At 46.1% G+C, this 20,855-nt stretch overlaps 1 protein-coding gene across 1 annotated transcript in view; it reads left to right on the forward strand.

The window, feature by feature from the left end:
• LOC112237078 (constitutive coactivator of PPAR-gamma-like protein 1 homolog) overlaps positions 1 to 20,855 on the forward strand; it is a 68,659-nt gene that overhangs the window by 29,532 nt on the left and 18,272 nt on the right. Inside the window, 5 exon segments of the mRNA XM_042324973.1 lie at positions 768 to 983; positions 2,745 to 2,916; positions 13,463 to 13,712; positions 13,911 to 14,025; positions 19,976 to 20,185. Coding sequence (XP_042180907.1) covers positions 768 to 983; positions 2,745 to 2,916; positions 13,463 to 13,712; positions 13,911 to 14,025; positions 19,976 to 20,185 — 963 coding nt within the window.

A 20,855-nucleotide genomic window follows, 5' to 3' on the forward strand; every position in this document is an offset into this window, starting at 1 on the left:
CCCTGCCTCCAGCTGTTTGCTTAGAAATTCTAGGGACAATTAGGAGGCCTGTGTCTTGTGACCGTAGCTTACAACCTGACAGCTTGAGGATCTGCATAGAAGAATGGTAGAAACTACCCAACTACAAGTGTGCCAAGCTTATAGCGTCATATCCAAGAAGACTCGAGGCTGTAATCATTGCTAAAGTGCTTCAACAAAGTACTGAGTAAAGGGTCTGAATACTTAAATGGGATATTTCAGTTGGGGTTTTTTTTGCTAAAAAAAGGAAAACCTTTTTTGCTTTGTCATTATGGGGTATTGTGTGTAAATTGAGGTAATTATTTTTTAATACATTTTAGAATAAATAAGATAACGTGGAAAAAGCGAAGGTGTCGGGATACTTTCCCGAATGCTCTGCACTGCATAGAGACAGGATTTGGACTGTTGCTGTTTCTGAACGAACATATTTTCATAAATATTGAATGAAATAATGCTTTAATGGGTGAACACCCTATTATTTGTACAAATGTGTATGAACATAATGCCACTGATGTATTGTGGGTAGGCCAGTGATACAAACTCCTAATTTAATACATTTCAAATTCCAAGCTGGAACACAACAAAATATGAATATTCTGTTAATATTCTGTTTGGTTCCGTCACCCTGAAGGTTCTGAGATGTGATGATTAGCAGGCAGCGAACTGTAGAAAACCATTTCAAGACGGTGAAACAGCGTTATCTGAACTTTTCCAGTGAGAACCCTGACAGCCCTCTTCTCCCCTCTCAGGCTAAACCAACGGTGACCTCTCCTGTGGCTCAGGGGTTAGAGGTCATCAGTCATCTGAATGCCCAGATCCCGTCTTTGCTGTCAATGCCGACCAGGAACCACATGGACATCACTACCCCTCCACTCCCCATGGTGGCTCCAGAGGTCCTCAGAGTGGCCCAACACAGACACAAGAAGGGCCTGATGTACCCCTACATCTACCACATCCTTACCAAGGTACCCCTACCACATCCTTACCAAGGTACCCCTACACCTAACACATCCTTACCAAGATACCCCTACACCTAACACATCCTTACCAAGATACCCCTACACCTAACACATCCTTACCAAGGTACCCCTACACGTAACACATCCTTACCAAGGTACTCCTACACCTAACACATCCTTACCAAGGTACCCCTACATCTACCACATCCTTACCGAGGTACCCCTACCACATCCTTACCGAGGTACCCCTACACCTACCACATCCTTACTGAGGTACCCCATCCTTACACCTACCACATCCTTACTGAGGTACCCCTACACCTACCACATCCTTACCGAGGTACCCTTACACCTACCACATCCTTACCGAGGTACCCCTACACCTACCACATCATTACCGAGGTACCCCTACACACTACACCTACCACATCCTTACCGAGGTACCCCTACACACTACACCTACCACATCCTTACCGAGGTACCCCTACACACTACACCTACCACATCCTTACTGAGGTACCCATCCTACACCTACCACCTCCTCCTACCAAGGTACCCCTACACCTACCACATCCTTACCGAGGTACCCCTACACCTACCACATCCTTACCGAGTACCCCACACTACACCTACCACATCCTTACCGAGGTGCCCCTACACCTACCACATCCTTACTGAGGTACCCTTACTACACCTCCACATCCTTACCAAGGTACCCCTACACCTACCACATCCTTACCGAGGTACCCCTACACAATACACCTACCACATCCTTACCGAGGTACCCCTACACACTACACCTACCACATCCTTACCGAGGTACCCCTACACACTACACCTACCACATCCTTACCGAGGTACCCCTACACCTACATCACATCCTTACCGAGGTACCCCTACCACATCCGTACCGAGGTACCCCTACACCTACCACATCCGTGCCGAGGTACCCCTACACCTACCACATCCGTACCGAGGTACCCCTACACCTACCACATCCTTACCGAGGTACCCCTACACCTACCACATCCGTACCGAGGTACCCCTACACCTACCACATCCTTACCGAGGTACCCCTACCACATCCTTACATCTACTACAACCTACACTACCGTTCAAAAGTTTGGGTCACTTAGAAATATATAATTTTGTCCATTTAAAATAACATCAAATTGATCAGAAATACAGTGTAGACATTGTTAGTGTTGTAAATGACTATTGTACCTGGAAACGGCAGATTTTTAATGGAATATCTACATAGGTGTACAGAGGCCCATTATCAGCAACCATCACTCCTGTGTTCCAATGGCACGTTGTGTTAGCTAATCCAAGTTTATCATTTTAAAAGGTTAATTGATCATTAGAAAACCCTTTTGCAATTATGTTAGCACAGCTGACAACTGTTGTTGTCTTTAAAAAAGCAATAAAACTGGCCTTCTTTAGACTTGTTGAGTATCTGGAGCATCAGCATTTGTGGGTTCGATTACAGGCTCAAAATGGCCAGAAACATAGACCTTTCTTCTGAAACCTATATCTACCTAAGGTACCCCTAGAATATGTCTCATGATCTGACAATCACCGCTGTAGCTCTGCCACCTTGCCCCGCAGGTGCGGAAGGGCGGATGTCGTGGATTGAGAGACAGCCCATGCAAAATAACCCATATCTCTAGCTTAAATAGTTTGATTTTTTTTATTATGCTTAATTTGATTTATGCGGGACATCGACCCTTGTTTTTCTTTTTTTAAGAGTGTGTGTTGTGTTTTCAGGGGGAGATAAAGCTGTCCGTCACCATAGAGGATGAGGCCAACCAGGAGCTCCCGTCAGCAGTGCAGCTGTTCAGACCCATCCGACAGCATGTTTACGGGGTTCTCTTCAGCCTGGCTGAAGCCAAGAAGAAGGCTGAGAGACTAGCCATGAGGCGCAACCGTCTGCCTGAATGTAAGACACTGCTAACTAGCTATACTCTACAACTCGTTTAAGAAACTACTACCTACCTACATTACTAATGTAAGAAACGACTACCTACCTATCTACCTACCTAATGTAGAAACTACAACCTTCCTATACTAATAATGTAGAAACTACTACCTTCCTACATTACTACATTACTAATGTAAGAAACTACAACCTTCCTATACTAATAATGTAGAAACTACTACCTTCCTATACTAATAATGTAGAAACTACTACCTTCCTACATTACTACATTACTAATGTAAGAAACTACAACCTTCCTATACTAATAATGTAGAAACTACTACCTTCCTATACTAATAATGTAGAAACTACTACCTTCCTACATTACTACATTACTAATGTAAGAAACTACAACCTTCCTATACTAATAATGTAGAAACTACTACCTTCCTACATTACTAATGTAAGAAACTACAACCTACCTATACTAATAATGTAGAAACTACTATCTACCTACAGTTGAAGTTGGAAGTTTACATACACTTAGGTTGGAGTCATTAACTTGTTTTTCAACCACTACACACATTTCTTGTTAATAAACTATAGTTTTGGCAAGTCGGTTAGGACATCTACTTTGTATGACACAAGTCATTTTCCCAACAATTTTTTAAAGACAGATTATTTAACTTATAATTCACTGTATCACAATTCCAGTGGGTCAGAAGTTTACATACACCAAGGGGACTGTGCCTTTAAACAGTTTGGAAAATTCCAGAAAATTATGTCATGGCTTTAGAAGCTTCTGATAGGCTAATTGACAACATTTGAGTCAATTGGAGGTGTACCTGTGGATGTATTTCAAGGCCTACCTTCAAACTCAGTGCCTCTTTGCTTGATATCATGGGAAAATCAAAAGAAATCAGCCAAGACTTCAAAAAGAATTGTAGACCTCCACGAGTCTGGTTCATCCTTGGGAGCAATTTCCAAAAACCTGAAGGTACCACGTTCATCTGTACAAATAATAGTACGCAAGTATAAACACCATGTGACCACTCAGTCGTCATACCCCTCAGGAAGGAGACGCGTTCTGTCTCCTAGAGATGAACGTACTCTGGTACAAAAAATGCAAATCAATGCCAGAACAACAGCAAAAGGACCTTGTGAAGATGCTGGAGGAAATGGGTACAAAACTATCTATATCCACAGTAAAACGAGTCCTATATCGACATAACCTGAAAGGTCGTTTCCAAAACCGCCATAAAAAAGCCAGACCACAGTTTGCAACCGCACATGGGGTGAGACTACTTTTTGGAGATATGTCCTCTGCTCTCATTAAACAAAAATAGTTTGGCCATAATGACCATCATTATGTTTTGAGGAAAAAGGGGGAGGCAAGCCGAAGAACCCCATCCCAACCGTGAAGCACGGGGGTGGCAGCATCATGTTGTTGGGGTGCTTTGCTGCAGGAGGGACTGGTGCACTTCACAAAATAGATGGCTTAATGAGGAAGTAAAATTATGTGGAAATATTGAAGCAACATCTCAAAACATCAGTCAGGAAGTTAAAGGACGGTCGCAAATGGGTCTTCCAAATGGACAATGACCCCAAGCATACTTCCAAAGTTTTGGCAAAATGGCTTAAGGACAACAAAGTCAAGGTATTGGAGTGGCCATCACAAAGCCCTGACCTCAATCCTATAGAAAATTTGCAGGCAGAACTGAAAAAGCGTGTGAGAGAAAGGAGGCCTACAAACCTGACTCAGTTACACCAGCTGTTAGGAGGAATGGGCCAAAATTCACCCAACTTATTGTGGGAAGCTTGTGGAAGGTTATCCGAAACGTTTGACCCAAGTTAAACAATTTAAAGGCAATGCTACCAAATACGAATTGAGTTTATGTCAACTTCTGACCCACTGGGAATGTGATGAAAGAAATAAAAGCTGAAATAAATCATTCTCTCTACTATTATTCTGACATTTCACATTCTTAAAATAAAGTGGTGATCCTTACTGACCGAAGATGGGGCATTTTTAATAGGATTAAATGTCGGGAATTGTGATAAACTGAGTTTGAACGTATTTGGATAAGGTGTATGTAAACTTCTGCCTTCAACTGTACCTATACCATACTACTAATGTAATAGACTACCTACATTACTGTAATAAACTATGACCTACTTATGCTTTACTAATGTTTGAAACTACTACCTACCTATGCTACGAATGTAAGAAACCACTGCCTGCCTACCTACCTACCTACCTACCTATTTTACTAATGTAAGAAACCACTGCCTACCTACCTACCTATTTTACTAATGTAAGAAACCACTGCCTACCTACCTACCTACCTACCTATATTACTAATGTAAGAAACTACTGCCTACTTACCTATATTACTAATGTAAGAAACCACTGCCTACCTACCTACCTACCTACCTATATTACGAATGTAAGAAACCACTGCCTACCTACCTACCTACCTACCTATATTACGAATGTAAGAAACCACTGCCTACCTACCTACCTACCTACCTCCCTACTTACCTATATTACGAATGTAAGAAACTACTGCCTACCTACCTACCTATATTACTAATGTAAGAAACCACTGCCTACCTACCTACCTATATTACTAATGTAAGAAACCACTGCCTACCTACCTACCTACCTATATTACTAATGTAAGAAACCACTGCCTACCTACCTACCTATATTACTAATGTAAGAAACCACTGCCTACCTACCTACCTATATTACTAATGTAAGAAACCACTGCCTACCTACCTACCTATATTACTAATGTAAGAAACCACTGCCTACCTACCTACCTATATTACTAATGTAAGAAACCACTGCCTACCTACCTATATTACTAATGTAAGAAACTACTGCCTACCTACCTACCTATATTACTAATGTAAGAAACTACTGCCTACCTACCTACCTATATTACTAATGTAAGAAACCACTGCCTACCTGCCTACCTACCTACCTACCTACCTATATTACTAATGTAAGAAACCACTGCCTACCTACCTACCTATATTACTAATGTAAGAAACCACTGCCTACCTACCTACCTACCTATATTACTAATGTAAGAAACCACTGCCTACCTACCTACCTACCTATATTACTAATGTAAGAAACCACTGCCTACCTACCTATCTATATTACTAATGTAAGAAACCACTGCCTACCTACCTACCTACCTATATTACTAATGTAAGAAACCACTGCCTACCTACCTACCTACCTATATTACTAATGTAAGAAACTACTGCCTACCTACCTACCTACCTATATTACTAATGTAAGAAACTACTACCTACCTACCTACCTATATTACTAATGTAAGAAACTACTGCCTACCTACCTACCTACCTATATTACTAATGTAAGAAACTACTAACTATTTTACTAATGTAAGAAACCACTGCCTACCTACCTACCTACCTACCTATATTACTAATGTAAGAAACCACTGCCTACTTACCTACCTACCTATATTACTAATGTAAGAAACCACTGCCTACTTACCTACCTACCTACCTATATTACTAATGTAAGAAACCACTACCTACTTACCTACCTACCTATATTACTAATGTAAGAAACTACTGCCTACTTACCTACCTACCTACCTATATTACTAATGTAAGAAACCACTGCCTACCTACCTACCTACCTACCTATATTACTAATGTAAGAAACTACTGCCTACTTACCTACCTACCTATATTACTAATGTAAGAAACTACTGCCTACTTACCTATTTTACTAATGTAAGAAACCACTACCTACCTACCTACCTATATTACTAATGTAAGAAACTACTACCTACTTACCTATTTTACTAATGTAAGAAACCACTGCCTACCTACCTACCTACCTATATTACTAATGTAAGAAACCACTGCCTACCTACCTACCTACCTATATTACTAATGTAAGAAACTACTGCCTGCCTACCTACCTACCTATTTACTAATGTAAGAAACTACTGCCTACTTACCTACCTATATTACTAATGTAAGAAACTACCTGCCTACTTACCTATTTTACTAATGTAAGAAACCACTACCTACCTACCTACCTATATTACTAATGTAAGAAACTACTACCTACTTACCTATTTTACTAATGTAAGAAACCACTGCCTACCTACCTACCTACCTATATTACTAATGTAAGAAACCACTGCCTACCTACCTACCTATATTACTAATGTAAGAAACTACTGCCTACTTACCTATTTTACTAATGTAAGAAACCACTGCCTGCCTACCTACCTACCTACCTACCTACCTATATTACTAATGTAAGAAACTACTGCCTACTTACCTATATTACTAATGTAAGAAACTACTGCCTACTTACCTATATTACTAATGTAAGAAACTACTACCTACCTACCTATATTACTAATGTAAGAAACTACTGCCTACTTACCTATATTACTAATGTAAGAAACTACTACCTACCTACCTATATTACTAATGTAAGAAACTACTACCTACCTACCTCCCTACCTACCTACTTACCTATATTACTAATGTAAGGAACTCCTACCTACCTCCCTACCTACCTACTTACCTATATTACTAATGTAAGAAACTGCTACCTACCTACCTATATTACTAATGTAAGAAACTGCTAACTGCTAATAGTGTAGAAACCACTACCTTCCACAACTACTAATGTAGAAACTACTACCTTCCTATGCTAATAATGTAGAAACTACTACTTACCTATGCTAATAATGTGGAAACTACTACCTTCCTATGCTAATAATGTAGAAACTACTACCTTCCTATGCTAATAATGTAGAAACGAACTATCTATGCTAATAATGTAGAAACTACTATCTATGCTAATAATGTAGAAACTACTAACTATCTATGCTAATAATGTAGAAACAACTATCTATACTACTAATGTAGAAACTACTACCTTCCTATACTAATAATGTAGAAACTACTACCTTCCTATACTAATGTAAGAAACTGCTCCCTACCTACACTCTACTACCAGCTAGTCTTTATTAGCTAGTCTCTACTGACCAAGTCCTAGTAAGAAGGCTGAGGGACTGGGACGCCACTGTCTGCCAAAGTGCTGGAGTCAGCCAGGTAGCCTGGAGGCTGACCAACAACAGCTTCAAATCTGACAGGAAGGGTTTCTAACATCAGTATCCTAGAGGTTATCTTTTTTTGTTGTGCCTTTGAGCAAAGCTCTTCATCTGGGGCGGCAGGGTAGCCTAGTGGTTAGAGTGTTGGACGAGTAACCGAAAGGTTGCAAGTTCAAATCCCCGAGCTGGTGGACTGCTGCAGAGATGGTTGTCCTTCTGGAAGGTTCTGCTATCTCCACAGAGGGTCACCTCCCTGACCAAGGCACTTCTCCCCCGATTGCTCAGTTTGGCCAGGCAGCCAGCTCTAGGAAGATTATTGTTGGTTCCAAACTTCTTCCATTTAAGAATGATGGAGGCAACTGTGTTCTTGGGGACCTTCAATGCTGTCTCGTAGCTCTACGGACAATTCCTTTGGCCTCATGGCTTGTTTTTTTTTCTCTGACGTGCACTGTCAACTGTGGGACGTTATATAGACAGGTGTGTCCCTTTCCAAATCATGTCTAATGAATTTAATTGACCACAGGTGGAGTCCAAACAAGTTGTAGAAACATCTCAAAGATGATCAATGGAAACAGGATGCACCTGAGATCAATTTTGAGTCTCATAGCAAAGGGTCTGAATACTTAAATACATTTCCAATTAAAAATGGCTAAAAATCTGTTTTCACTTGGTCATTATGTGATATTATGTGTAGATTGAGGAGGAAATGGTTATATTTCATCCATTGTAGAATAATGTAAGTAAGTGTGGTAAAAGGGAAGGGGTCTGAATACTTTCCGAATGTAGATAGATGACCGCTTCACGGCAGAGCGGATCCTCTAACTTTAGTAAGACGCTCTGTGTCATTTCTGTTTGTTTGGTCCGTTGTGTCAAGTCACTCCGGTTCACACGTACCGTGTGCAGAAAGTAGTCTATCACAATATTATTATCCCCCCACTGATCTTGTTGATTAGCGCCTGCAAAATTCACTGCAGCAATGTTGTTGAGAGCACTTGCAACACTATTGCAGTTGTCCCCATGGCTAACGTTATACAGTATCTTTCAAAAACGCTTCGCTAGCAAGAATTATCTACACATACTGAGCAGCTCCTGTTATAGACATTATCTCAGCCAATCATGGCTAGCGGAAAGGTTACTGGCTTTGTCCATGGCTAAACCAACTAGGTTCGTAATTCAAATCAAATCAAATTTATTTATATAGCCCTTCTTACATCAGCTGATATCTCAAAGTGCTGTACAGAAACCCAGCCTAAAACCCCAAACAGCAAGCAATGCAGGTGTAGAAGCACGGTGGCTAGGAAAAACTCCCTAGAAAGGCCAAAACCTAGGAAGAAACCTAGAGAGGAACCAGGCTATGTGGGGTGGCCAGTCCTCTAGGAAGAAACCTAGAGAGGAACCAGGCTATGTGGGGTGGCCAGTCCTCTTAATTGAACTATTTACAGATGGCATCCAAGTTTGTAACAAGTCACATGAAAGTTCACGTTACAGAAGGCGTTTCTGCCCAAAACACATTTTGATAACATAAAAAAGGGGTCAGAGGTTAATGTTACTAATGTGTTCCAGACCCCCCTGTGGTATTGAAGGAGTGGGTGTGTTAGGGTCAGAGGTCAGGGTTAATGTTACTAATGTGTTCCAGACCCCCTGTGGCAGTGAAGGAGTGGGTGTGTTAGGGTCAGAGGTCAGGGTTAATGTTACTAATGTGTTCCAGACCCCCTGTGGCAGTGAAGGAGTGGGTGTGTTAGGGTCAGAGGTCAGGGTTAATGTTACTAATGTGTTCCAGACCCCCTGTGGCAGTGAAGGAGTGGGTGTGTTAGGGTCAGAGGTCAGGGTTAATGTTACTAATGTGTTCCAGACCCCCTGTGGTATTGAAGGAGTGGGTGTGTTAGGGTCAGGGTTAATGTTACTAATGTGTTCCAGACCCCCTGTGGTATTGAAGGAGTGGGTGTGTTAGGGTCAGAGGTCAGGGTTAATGTTACTAATGTGTTCCAGACCCCCTGTGGTATTGAAGGAGTGGGTGTGTTAGGGTCAGAGGTCAGGGTTAATGTTACTAATGTGTTCCAGACCCCCTGTGGCAGTGAAGGAGTGGGTGTGTTAGGGTCAGAGGTCAGGGTTAATGTTACTAATGTGTTCCAGACCCCCTGTGGCAGTGAAGGAGTGGGTGTGTTAGGGTCAGAGGTCAGGGTTAATGTTACTAATGTGTTCCAGACCCCCTGTGGTATTGAAGGAGTGGGTGTGTTAGGGTCAGGGTTAATGTTACTAATGTGTTCCAGACCCCCTGTGGTATTGAAGGAGTGGGTGTGTTAGGGTCAGAGGTCAGGGTTAATGTTACTAATGTGTTCCAGACCCCCTGTGGTATTGAAGGAGTGGGTGTGTTAGGGTCAGAGGTCAGGGTTAATGTTACTAATGTGTTCCAGACCCCCTGTGGTATTGAAGGAGTGGGTGTGTTAGGGTCAGAGGTCAGGGTTAATGTTACTAATGTGTTCCAGACCCCCTGTGGTATTGAAGGAGTGGGTGTGTTAGGGTCAGGGTTAATGTTACTAATGTGTTCCAGACCCCCTGTGGTATTGAAGGAGTGGGTGTGTTAGGGTCAGAGGTCAGGGTTAATGTTACTAATGTGTTCCAGACCCCCTGTGGTATTGAAGGAGTGGGTGTGTTAGGGTCAGGGTTAATGTTACTAATGTATTCCAGACCCCCTGTGGTATTGAAGGAGTGGGTGTGTTAGGGTCAGAGGTCAGGGTTAATGTTACTAATGTGTTCCAGACCCCCTGTGGCAGTGAAGGAGTGGGTGTGTTCGGGTCAGAGGTCAGGGTTAATGTTACTAATGTGTTCCAGACCCCCTGTGGCAGTGAAGGAGTGGGTGTGTTAGGGTCAGAGGTCAGGGTTAATGTTACTAATGTGTTCCAGACCCCCTGTGGTATTGAAGGAGTGGGTGTGTTAGGGTCAGGGTTAATGTTACTAATGTGTTCCAGACCCCCTGTGGTATTGAAGGAGTGGGTGTGTTAGGGTCAGAGGTCAGGGTTAATGTTACTAATGTGTTCCAGACCCCCTGTGGCAGTGAAGGAGTGGGTGTGTTAGGGTCAGAGGTCAGGGTTAATGTTACTTCTCCCCGATTGCTCAGTTTGGCCAGGCAGCCAGCTCTAGGAAGATTATTGTTGGTTCCAAACTTCTTCCATTTAAGAATGATGGAGGCAACTGTGTTCTTGGGGACCTTCAATGCTGTCTCGTAGCTCTACGGACAATTCCTTTGACCTCATGGCTTGTTTTTTTCTCTGACGTGCACTGTCAACTGTGGGACGTTATATAGACAGGTGTGTCCCTTTCCAAATCATGTCTAATGAATTTAATTGACCACAGGTGGAGTCCAAACAAGTTGTAGAAACATCTCAAAGATGATCAATGGAAACAGGGTTAATGTTACTAATGTGTTCCAGACCCCCTGTGGTATTGAAGGAGTGGGTGTGTTAGGGTCAGGGTTAATGTTACTAATGTGTTCCAGACCACCCTGTGGTATTGAAGGAGTGGGTGTGTTAGGGTCAGAGGTCAGGGTTAATGTTACTAATGTGTTCCAGACCCCCTGTGGTATTGAAGGAGTGGGTGTGTTAGGGTCAGAGGTCAGGGTTAATGTTATTAATGTGTTCCAGACCCCCTGTGGCAGTGAAGGAGTGGGTGTGTTAGGGTCAGAGGTCAGGGTTAATGTTACTAATGTGTTCCAGACCCCCTGTGGTATTGAAGGAGTGGGTGTGTTAGGGTCAGAGGTCAGGGTTAATGTTACTAATGTGTTCCAGACCCCCTGTGGTATTGAAGGAGTGGGTGTGTTAGGGTCAGAGGTCAGGGTTAATGTTACTAATGTGTTCCAGACCCCCTGTGGTATTGAAGGAGTGGGTGTGTTAGGGTCAGGGTTAATGTTACTAATGTGTTCCAGACCCCCTGTGGTATTGAAGGAGTGGGTGTGTTAGGGTCAGAGGTCAGGGTTAATGTTACTAATGTGTTCCAGACCCCCTGTGGCAGTGAATGAGTGGGTGTGTTAGGGTCAGAGGTCAGGGTTAATGTTACTAATGTGTTCCAGACCCCCTGTGGTATTGAAGGAGTGGGTGTGTTAGGGTCAGAGGTCAGGGTTAATGTTACTTCTCCCCGATTGCTCAGTTTGGCCAGGCAGCCAGCTCTAGGAAGATTATTGTTGGTTCCAAACTTCTTCCATTTAAGAATGATGGAGGCAACTGTGTTCTTGGGGACCTTCAATGCTGTCTCCAGCTCTACGGACAATTCCTTTGACCTCATGGCTTGTTTTTTTTTTTCTCTGACGTGACTGTCAGTGGGAGTTATGGGTGTGTCCCTTTCCAAATCATGTCTAATGAATTTAATTGACCACAGGTGGAGTCAAACAAGTTGTAGAAACATCTCAAAGATGATCAATGGAAACAGGGTTAATGTTACTAATGTGTTCCAGACCCCCTGTGGTATTGAAGGAGTGGGTGTGTTAGGGTCAGGGTTAATGTTACTAATGTGTTCCAGACCACCCTGTGGTATTGAAGGAGTGGGTGTGTTAGGGTCAGAGGTCAGGGTTAATGTTACTAATGTGTTCCAGACCCCCTGTGGTATTGAAGGAGTGGGTGTGTTAGGGTCAGAGGTCAGGGTTAATGTTATTAATGTGTTCCAGACCCCCTGTGGCAGTGAAGGAGTGGGTGTGTTAGGGTCAGAGGTCAGGGTTAATGTTACTAATGTGTTCCAGACCCCCTGTGGTATTGAAGGAGTGGGTGTGTTAGGGTCAGAGGTCAGGGTTAATGTTACTAATGTGTTCCAGACCCCCTGTGGTATTGAAGGAGTGGGTGTGTTAGGGTCAGAGGTCAGGGTTAATGTTACTAATGTGTTCCAGACCCCCTGTGGTATTGAAGGAGTGGGTGTGTTAGGGTCAGGGTTAATGTTACTAATGTGTTCCAGACCCCCTGTGGCAGTGAAGGAGTGGGTGTGTTAGGGTCAGAGGTCAGGGTTAATGTTACTAATGTGTTCCAGACCCCCTGTGGCAGTGAAGGAGTGGGTGTGTTAGGGTCAGAGGTCAGGGTTAATGTTACTAATGTGTTCCAGACCCCCTGTGGTATTGAAGGAGTGGTGTGTTAGGGTCAGAGGTCAGGGTTAATGTTATTAATGTGTTCCAGACCCCCTGTGGTATAGAAGGAGTGGGTGTGTTAGGGTCAGAGGTCAGGGTTAATGTTACTAATGTGTTCCAGACCCCCTGTGGCAGTGAAGGAGTGGGTGTGTTAGGGTCAGAGGTCAGGGTTAATGTTACTAATGTGTTCCAGACCCCCTGTGGTATTGAAGGAGTGGGTGTGTTAGGGTCAGAGGTCAGGGTTAATGTTACTAATGTGTTCCAGACCCCCTGTGGCAGTGAAGGAGTGGGTGTGTTAGGGTCAGAGGTCAGGGTTAATGTTACTAATGTGTTCCAGACCCCCCTGTGGCAGTGAAGGAGTGGGCAGCCTACAAGGGGAAGTCCCCCCACACCCCAGAGCTGGTGGAGGCTCTGCCCTTCAGAGAGTGGACCTGTCCAAACCTGAAGAAGCTGTGGCTGGGCAAGGCTGTGGAGGATAAGAACGGCAGGATGAGGGCCTTCCTGGCCTGTATGAGGTCAGATGCCCCAGCCATGCTCAACCCAGCCTGCGTCCCCACACATCTCCTGGTTCTCTGCTGTGTGTTGAGGTGAGGGAACACACACACACACACACACACTGAGAGGCAGACAAATGATCTGTAGTTTTCTGCTGAGTGTCTACTGTATTGTTCTGTGTTGAGAGATAATGGAAGACCTGATCAGACAGTGTTACTAAAATCCGATCATTACTAAGGTCAGTTCCTGTATGTTGTCATGTTGTAAATTTGCCTTGTGTTCTGTTCTAGGTTTATGTTACAATGGCCAGGAGTACGAGTTTTGCGTGGTAAGGAACTGGACGCGTTCCTAGCCCAAGCACTTTCTCCTAAACTGTATGAGCCTGAACAGCTGCAGGAACTCAAGGTGATTTTGTAGTGAGTCTGAGGAGTGTCCTGAAACCACCCAGTGGCAGACAGTGGTATTACACGCTCCTTTCACACACCCACTTTAACAATTCTCCTGGACTAGGTTTCCGAAACCATTGATAACTTCCCAGGTTTTCCAGAATTCCTAGTTGGAAGAGTCTGGATTTCTAACCTGATTCAGGGAATTTTCCAAAGGGCATTTCTGGAAAACCTGGTAATTTGGTGAAAGTTATGAGTTTCCAACCCTATCCTGGACTGAACAGCTGTAGAGGTTCTCTTCTGTAGTCCAGTAGTATGTGTACTCTGGGTCCAGGAAACAGTCCCCATCAGTTGGGTAACCTATCAGATCCTCCCAACGCTCCGCTGGGCTGTTCTGAGTTGGTCCATTTCAACATGTTTCTCAGAGAGGAGAGGTGGACTGACGAGACTCTAGGTGGTTCTACAGGACACTGCTCATATTGTCTCAACAATAATGTGCTTAACTACTCTAAACATGAACCAGCTGCTTCTGATCTGCTGTTATGGTAGTCTGTGTGTGGCTCGGTTATGGTAGTCTGTGTGAATGCCTGGCTGGCTGGCTACGTGGCTGGCTGGCTACGTGGCTGGCTGGCTACGTGGATGGCTGGCTATGTGGATGGCTGGCTACGTGGATGGCTGGCTGGCTACGTGGATGGCTGGCTGGCTACGTGGATGGCTGGCTACGTGGATGGCTGGCTGGTTGGCTACGTGGATGGCTGGCTGGCTGGCTACGTGGATGGCTGGCTGGCTGGCTACGTGGATGGCTGGCTGGTTGGCTACGTGGATGGCTGGCTGGCTGGCTACGTGGATGGCTGGCTGGCTGGCTACGTGGATGGCTGGCTGGCTGGCTGTCTGGCTGGCTGGTGGGATGGCTGGCTGGCTGGCTACGTGGATGGCTGGCTGGCTGGCTACGTGGATGGCTGTCTGGCTGGCTACGTGGATGGCTATCTGGCTGGCTACGTGGATGGCTGGCTGGCTGGCTACGTGGATGGCTGGCTGGCTGGCTACGTGGATGGCTGGCTACGTGGATGGCTGGCTACGTGGATGGCTGGCTACGTGGATGGATGGCTGGCTACGTGGATGGCTGGCTGGCTACGTGGATGGCTGGCTGGCTACGTGGATGGCTGGCTGGCTGGCTACGTGGATGGCTGGCTGGCTACGTGGATGGCTGGCTGGCTGGCTACGTGGATGGCTGGCTGGCTGGCTACGCGGATGGCTGGCTGGCTGGCTACGTGGATGGCTGGCTGGCTGGCTACGCGGATGGATGGCTGGCTGGCTGGCTACGTGGATGGCTGGCTGGCTGGCTACGTGGATGGCTGGCTGGCGTGGATGGCTGGCTGGCTGGCTACGTGGATGGCTGGCTGGCTGGCTGTGGATGGCTGGGTCACTGGTTGGCTGGTTGGTTCAGTGTGGTTGGCTGGGTCACTGGTTGGTTGGCTGGCTCGGTGGGTTGGCTGGCTGGGTGTGGGTGGGTGGCTGTTTGGCTGGCTAACTCTGTGTGGTTGGCTGGGTGACTGGTTGGTTGGCTCTGTGTGGTTGGCTGGGTGACTGGTTGGTTGGCTCTGTGTGGTTGGCTGGGTGATTGGTTGGTTGGCTCTGTGTGGTTGGCTGGTAGATTGTCAGCTAGTGTCCTGAGTGTCGGCAGACTGGGGGAATGGGCTGAGTGTCGGCAGACTGGGGGTTGGGCTGGGTGAGACTGGGGGTTGGGCTGAGTGTCGGCAGACTGGGGAATGGGCTGGTGTGGCTCTGGGGGGTTGGGCTGGTGTCGGCAGACTGGGGGAATGGGCTGAGTGTCGGCAGACTGGGGGAATGGGCTGAGTGTCGGCAGACTGGGGGAATGGGCTGTGACCTCTCTGCTTGCAGTGCTTTGCTCTGTGGAATGCTGTTAATGGGGGTTACTACTGGGGGGTTACTACTGTAGTGGGGGGTTACTACTGGGGAGTTTTTCCTAGCCACTGTGCTTCTACACCTGCATTGCTTGCTGTTTGGGGTTTTAGGCTGGGTTTCTGTACAGCACTTTGAGATATCAGCTGATGTATGAAGGGCTATATAAATAAATTTGATTTGATTTGGAGGGTTACTACTGTACTGGGGGTTACTACTGTACTGGGGGGTTACTACTGGGGGGTTACTACTGGGGGGTTACTACTGTAGTGGGGGGTTACTACTGGGGGGTTACTACTGTACTGGAGGGTTACTACTGGGGGTTACTACTGGTGGGGGTTACTGCTGGGGGTTACTACTGTAGTGGGGTGTTACTACTGGGGCGGGTTACTACTGGGGGGTTACTACTGGGGGGTTACTACTGTAGTGGGGGTTACTACTGTAGTGGGGGTTACTACTGTAGTGGGGGGTTACTACTGTAGTGGAGAGTTACTACTGTAGTGGAGGGTTAATACTGGGGGTTACTACTGTACTGAGGGGTTACTACTGTACTGGGGGGGTTACTACTGGGGGAGTTACTACTGTACTGGGGGGTTACTACTGGGGGGTTACTACTGGGGGTTACTACTGTAGTGGAGGGTTAATACTGGGGGTTACTACTGGGGGGTTACTACTGTAGTGGAGGGTTACTACTGGGGGGTTACTACTGTACTAGGGGGGTTACTACTGTACTGGGGGGTTACTACTGGGGGGTTACTACTGGGGGGTTACTACTGTAGTGGAGGGTTAATACTGGGGGGTTACTACTGGGGGGTTACTACTGTAGTGGAGGGTTACTACTGGGGGGTTACTACTGTAGTGAAGGGTTACTACTGGGGGGTTACTACTGTAGTGAAGGGTTACTACTGGGGGGGGAGGTTACTACTGGGGGTTACTACTGTAGTGGAGGTTACTACTGGGGGTTACTACTGGGGGGTTACTACTGTAGTGGAGGGTTACTACTGGGGGGTTACTACTGTAGTGGATGGTTATTACTGGGGGTTACTACTGGGGGGTTACTACTGTAGTGGAGGGTTACTACTGGGGGGTTACTACTGTAGTGGGGGTTACTACTGTAGTGGGGGTTACTACTGTAGTGGGGTTACTACTGGGGGTTACTACTGTAGTGGAGGGTTACTACTGGGGGTTACTACTGGGGGGTTACTACTGTAGTGGAGGGTTACTACTGGGGGGGGTTACTACTGTAGTGGAGTGTTACTACTGTAGTGGGGGTTACTACTGTAGTGGAGGTTACTACTGGGGGGTTACTACTGTAGTGGGGGTTACTGCTGGGGGGGGTTACTACTGTAGTGGGGGTTACTACTGGGGGGGTTACTACTGGGGGGGGGGTTACTACTGGGGCGGGTTACTACTGGGGGGTTACTACTGGGGGGGTTACTACTGGGGGTTACTACTGTAGTGGGGGTTACTACTGTAGTGGAGGGTTACTACTGTAGTGGGGGTTACTACTGTAGTGGGGGTTACTACTGTAGTGGAGGGTTACTACTGTAGTGGAGGGTTACTACTGTAGTGGGGGTTACTACTGGGGGTTACTACTGTAGTGGAGGGTTACTACTGGGGGGTTACTACTGTAGTGGAGAGTTACTACTGGGGGTTACTACTGGGGGGTTGCTACTGTAGTGGAGGGTTACTACTGGGGGGTTGCTACTGTAGTGGAGGGTTACTACTGGGGGGTTACTACTGTAGTGGGGGTTACTACTGTAGTGGGGGTTACTACTATAGTGGAGGGTTACTACTGGGGGGTTACTACTGTAGTGGGGGTTACTACTGGGGGGTTACTACTGTAGTGGGGTGTTACTACTGGGGCGGGTTACTACTGGGGGGTTACTACTGGGGGTGTTACTACTGGAGGGTGTTACTACTGGGGGTTTACTACTGGGGGTTACTACTGGGGGGTTACTACTGTAGTGCAGGGTTATTACTGTAGTGGGGGGTTACTACTGTAGTGGAGAGTTACTACTGTAGTGGAGGGTTACTACTGTAGTGGGGGGTTACTACTGGGGTTGGGGGTTACTACTGTAGTGGAGGGTTACTACTGGGGGGTTACTACTGGGGGTTACTACTGTAGTGGAGGGTTACTACTGGGGGGTTACTACTGGGGGGTTGCTACTGTAGTGGAGTGTTACTACTGTAGTGGGGGTTACTACTATAGTGGAGGGTTACTACTGGGGGTTACTACTGTAGTGGGGGTTACTACTGGGGGGTTACTACTGTAGTGGGGTGTTACTACTGGGGCGGGTTACTACTGGGGCGGGTTACTACTGGGGCGGGTTACTACTGGGGGGTTACTACTGGGGGGGGTGTTACTACTGTAGTGGGGTGTTACTACTGTAGTGGGGGTTACTACTGCAGTGGAGGGTTACTACTGTAGTGGAGGGTTACTACTGTAGTGTAGGGTTACTACTGTAGTGTAGGGTTACTACTGTAGTGGGGGGGGTTACTACTGTAGTGGGGGGTTACTACTGTAGTGGGGGTTACTACTGGGGGGTTACTACTGTAGTGGAGGGTTACTACTGGGGTGTTACTACTGGGGTTGTTAATACTGTAGGGGGGGGTTACTACTGTACTGGGGGGTTACTACTGGGGGGGTTACTACTGTAGTGGGGGTTACTACTGTAGTGGGGGTTACTGCTGTAGTGGAGGGTTACTACTGTAGTGGAGGGTTACTACTGTAGTGGGGGTTACTACTGTAGTGGGGGGTTACTACTGTATTGGGGGGTTACTACTGTAGTGGGGTGTTACTACTATAGTGGAGGGTTACTACTGGGGGGTTACTACTGGGGGTGTTACTACTGGGGGGTGTTACTACTGTAGTGGGGGGTTACTACTGGGGGTGTTACTACTGTAGTGGGGGGTTACTACTGGGGGTTACTACTGTAGTGGGGGTGTTACTACTGGGGGTGTTACTACTGGGGGTGTGTTACTACTGGGGGTTACTACTGGGGGTGTTACTACTGTAGGGGGGGTTACTACTGGGGGGTTACTACTGTAGTGGAGGTTACTACTGGGGTGGGGTGTTACTACTGTAGTGGGGGTGTTACTACTGGGGGGGAGGTTACTACTGGGGGGGTTACTACTGGGGGTTACTACTGTAGTGGAGGGTTACTACTGGAGGGGTTACTACTGTAGTGGAGGGGTTACTACTGTAGTGGGGGTGTTACTACTGTAGTGGAGGTTACTACTGTAGTGGGGGTTACTACTGTAGTGGAGGGTTACTACTGGGGGGTTACTACTGTAGTGGAGGGTTACTACTGGGGGGTTACTACTGTAGTGGGGGTTACTACTGTAGTGGAGGGTTACTACTGGGGGGTTACTACTGGGGGGTTACTACTGTAGTGGAGGGTTACTACTGGGGGGTTACTACTGTAGTGGAGGGTTACTACTGGGGGGTTACTACTGTAGTGGAGGTTTACTACTGTAGTGGAGGGTTACTACTGGGGGGGAGGGTTACTACTGGGGGTTACTACTGTAGTGGAGGGTTACTACTGGGTGGGTTACTACTGTAGTGGGGGTTAGTACTGTAGTGGGGGGTTAGTACTGTTGTGGGGGTTACTACTGTAGTGGAGGGTTACTACTGTAGTGGAGGGTTACTACTGTAGTGGAGGGTTACTACTGTAGTGGGGGGTTACTACTGTAGTGGGGGTTACTACTGTAGTGGGGGTGTTACTACTGTAGTGGGGGTTACTACTGTAGTGGGGGGTTTCTACTGTAGTGTGGGTGGTTACTACTGTAGTCTCCCCCACCAGGAGTGTATCTGAGATCCCCCATCACCAGGAGTGTATCTGAGATCTCCCCCCCATCACCAGGAGTGTATCCTAGGAGTAGTCCCGTAACTTTCCCTTATTCCCAGGGTTTCTCCTCAATTTCTTGCTTATTCCCTCCTGATAACATGAATCTGACTGTCAGGATTTCTGGAAAAGCGGTGGAATTTGGGAAGCACTATTCCTGTCACTGTGAGTTGTTCTCTAACTTGTCTCTCCCTGTAGATTGATAATCTGGACCCCCGCGGCGTGCAGCTGGCTGCTCTGTTCATGAGCGGCGTGGACATGGCCTTATTGGCCAACGACGTGTGTGGCCAGCCAATCCCCTGGGAGCACTGCTGCCCATGGATGTACTTTGACGGCAAGCTGCTGCAGAGCAAACTGATCCGGGCCATTCGGGACAAGGCCCCGCTCATCGACCTCTGTGACGGTCAGGTATCTACACAGAGACAAACCTAGTACTATTCTAGTCTAGCGTCTTTAACCTAGACCACTACTATTCTAGTCTAGCATCTTTAACCTAGACCAGTACTATTTTAGTCTAGCATCTTTAACCTCAACCAGTACTATTCTAGTCTAGCATCTTTAACCTAGACCACTACTATTCTAGTCTAGCATCTTTAACCTAGACCAGTACTATTTTAGTCTAGCATCTTTAACCTCAACCAGTACTATTCTAGTCTAGCATCTTTAAACTAGAGCAGTACTATTTTAGTCTAGCATCTTTAACCTAGACCACTACTATTCTAGTCTAGCATCTTTAACCTAGACCACTACTATTCTAGTCTAGCATCTTTAACCTAGACCACTACTATTCTAGTCTAGCGTCTTTAACCTAGACCACTACTATTCTAGTCTAGCGTCTTTAACCTAGACCACTACTATTCTAGTCTAGCGTCTTTAACCTAGACCACTACTATTCTAGTCTAGCGTCTTTAACCTAGACCACTACTATTCTAGTCTAGCGTCTTTAACCTAGACCACTACTATTCTAGTCTAGCGTCTTTAACCTAGACCACTACTATTCTAGTCTAGCGTCTTTAACCTAGACCACTACTATTCTAGTCTAGCGTCTTTAACCTAGACCACTACTATTCTAGTCTAG

Source organism: Oncorhynchus tshawytscha, linkage group LG07 (assembly GCF_018296145.1).
Source record: "Oncorhynchus tshawytscha isolate Ot180627B linkage group LG07, Otsh_v2.0, whole genome shotgun sequence".
Taxonomy (NCBI): Eukaryota; Metazoa; Chordata; class Actinopteri; order Salmoniformes; family Salmonidae; genus Oncorhynchus; species Oncorhynchus tshawytscha.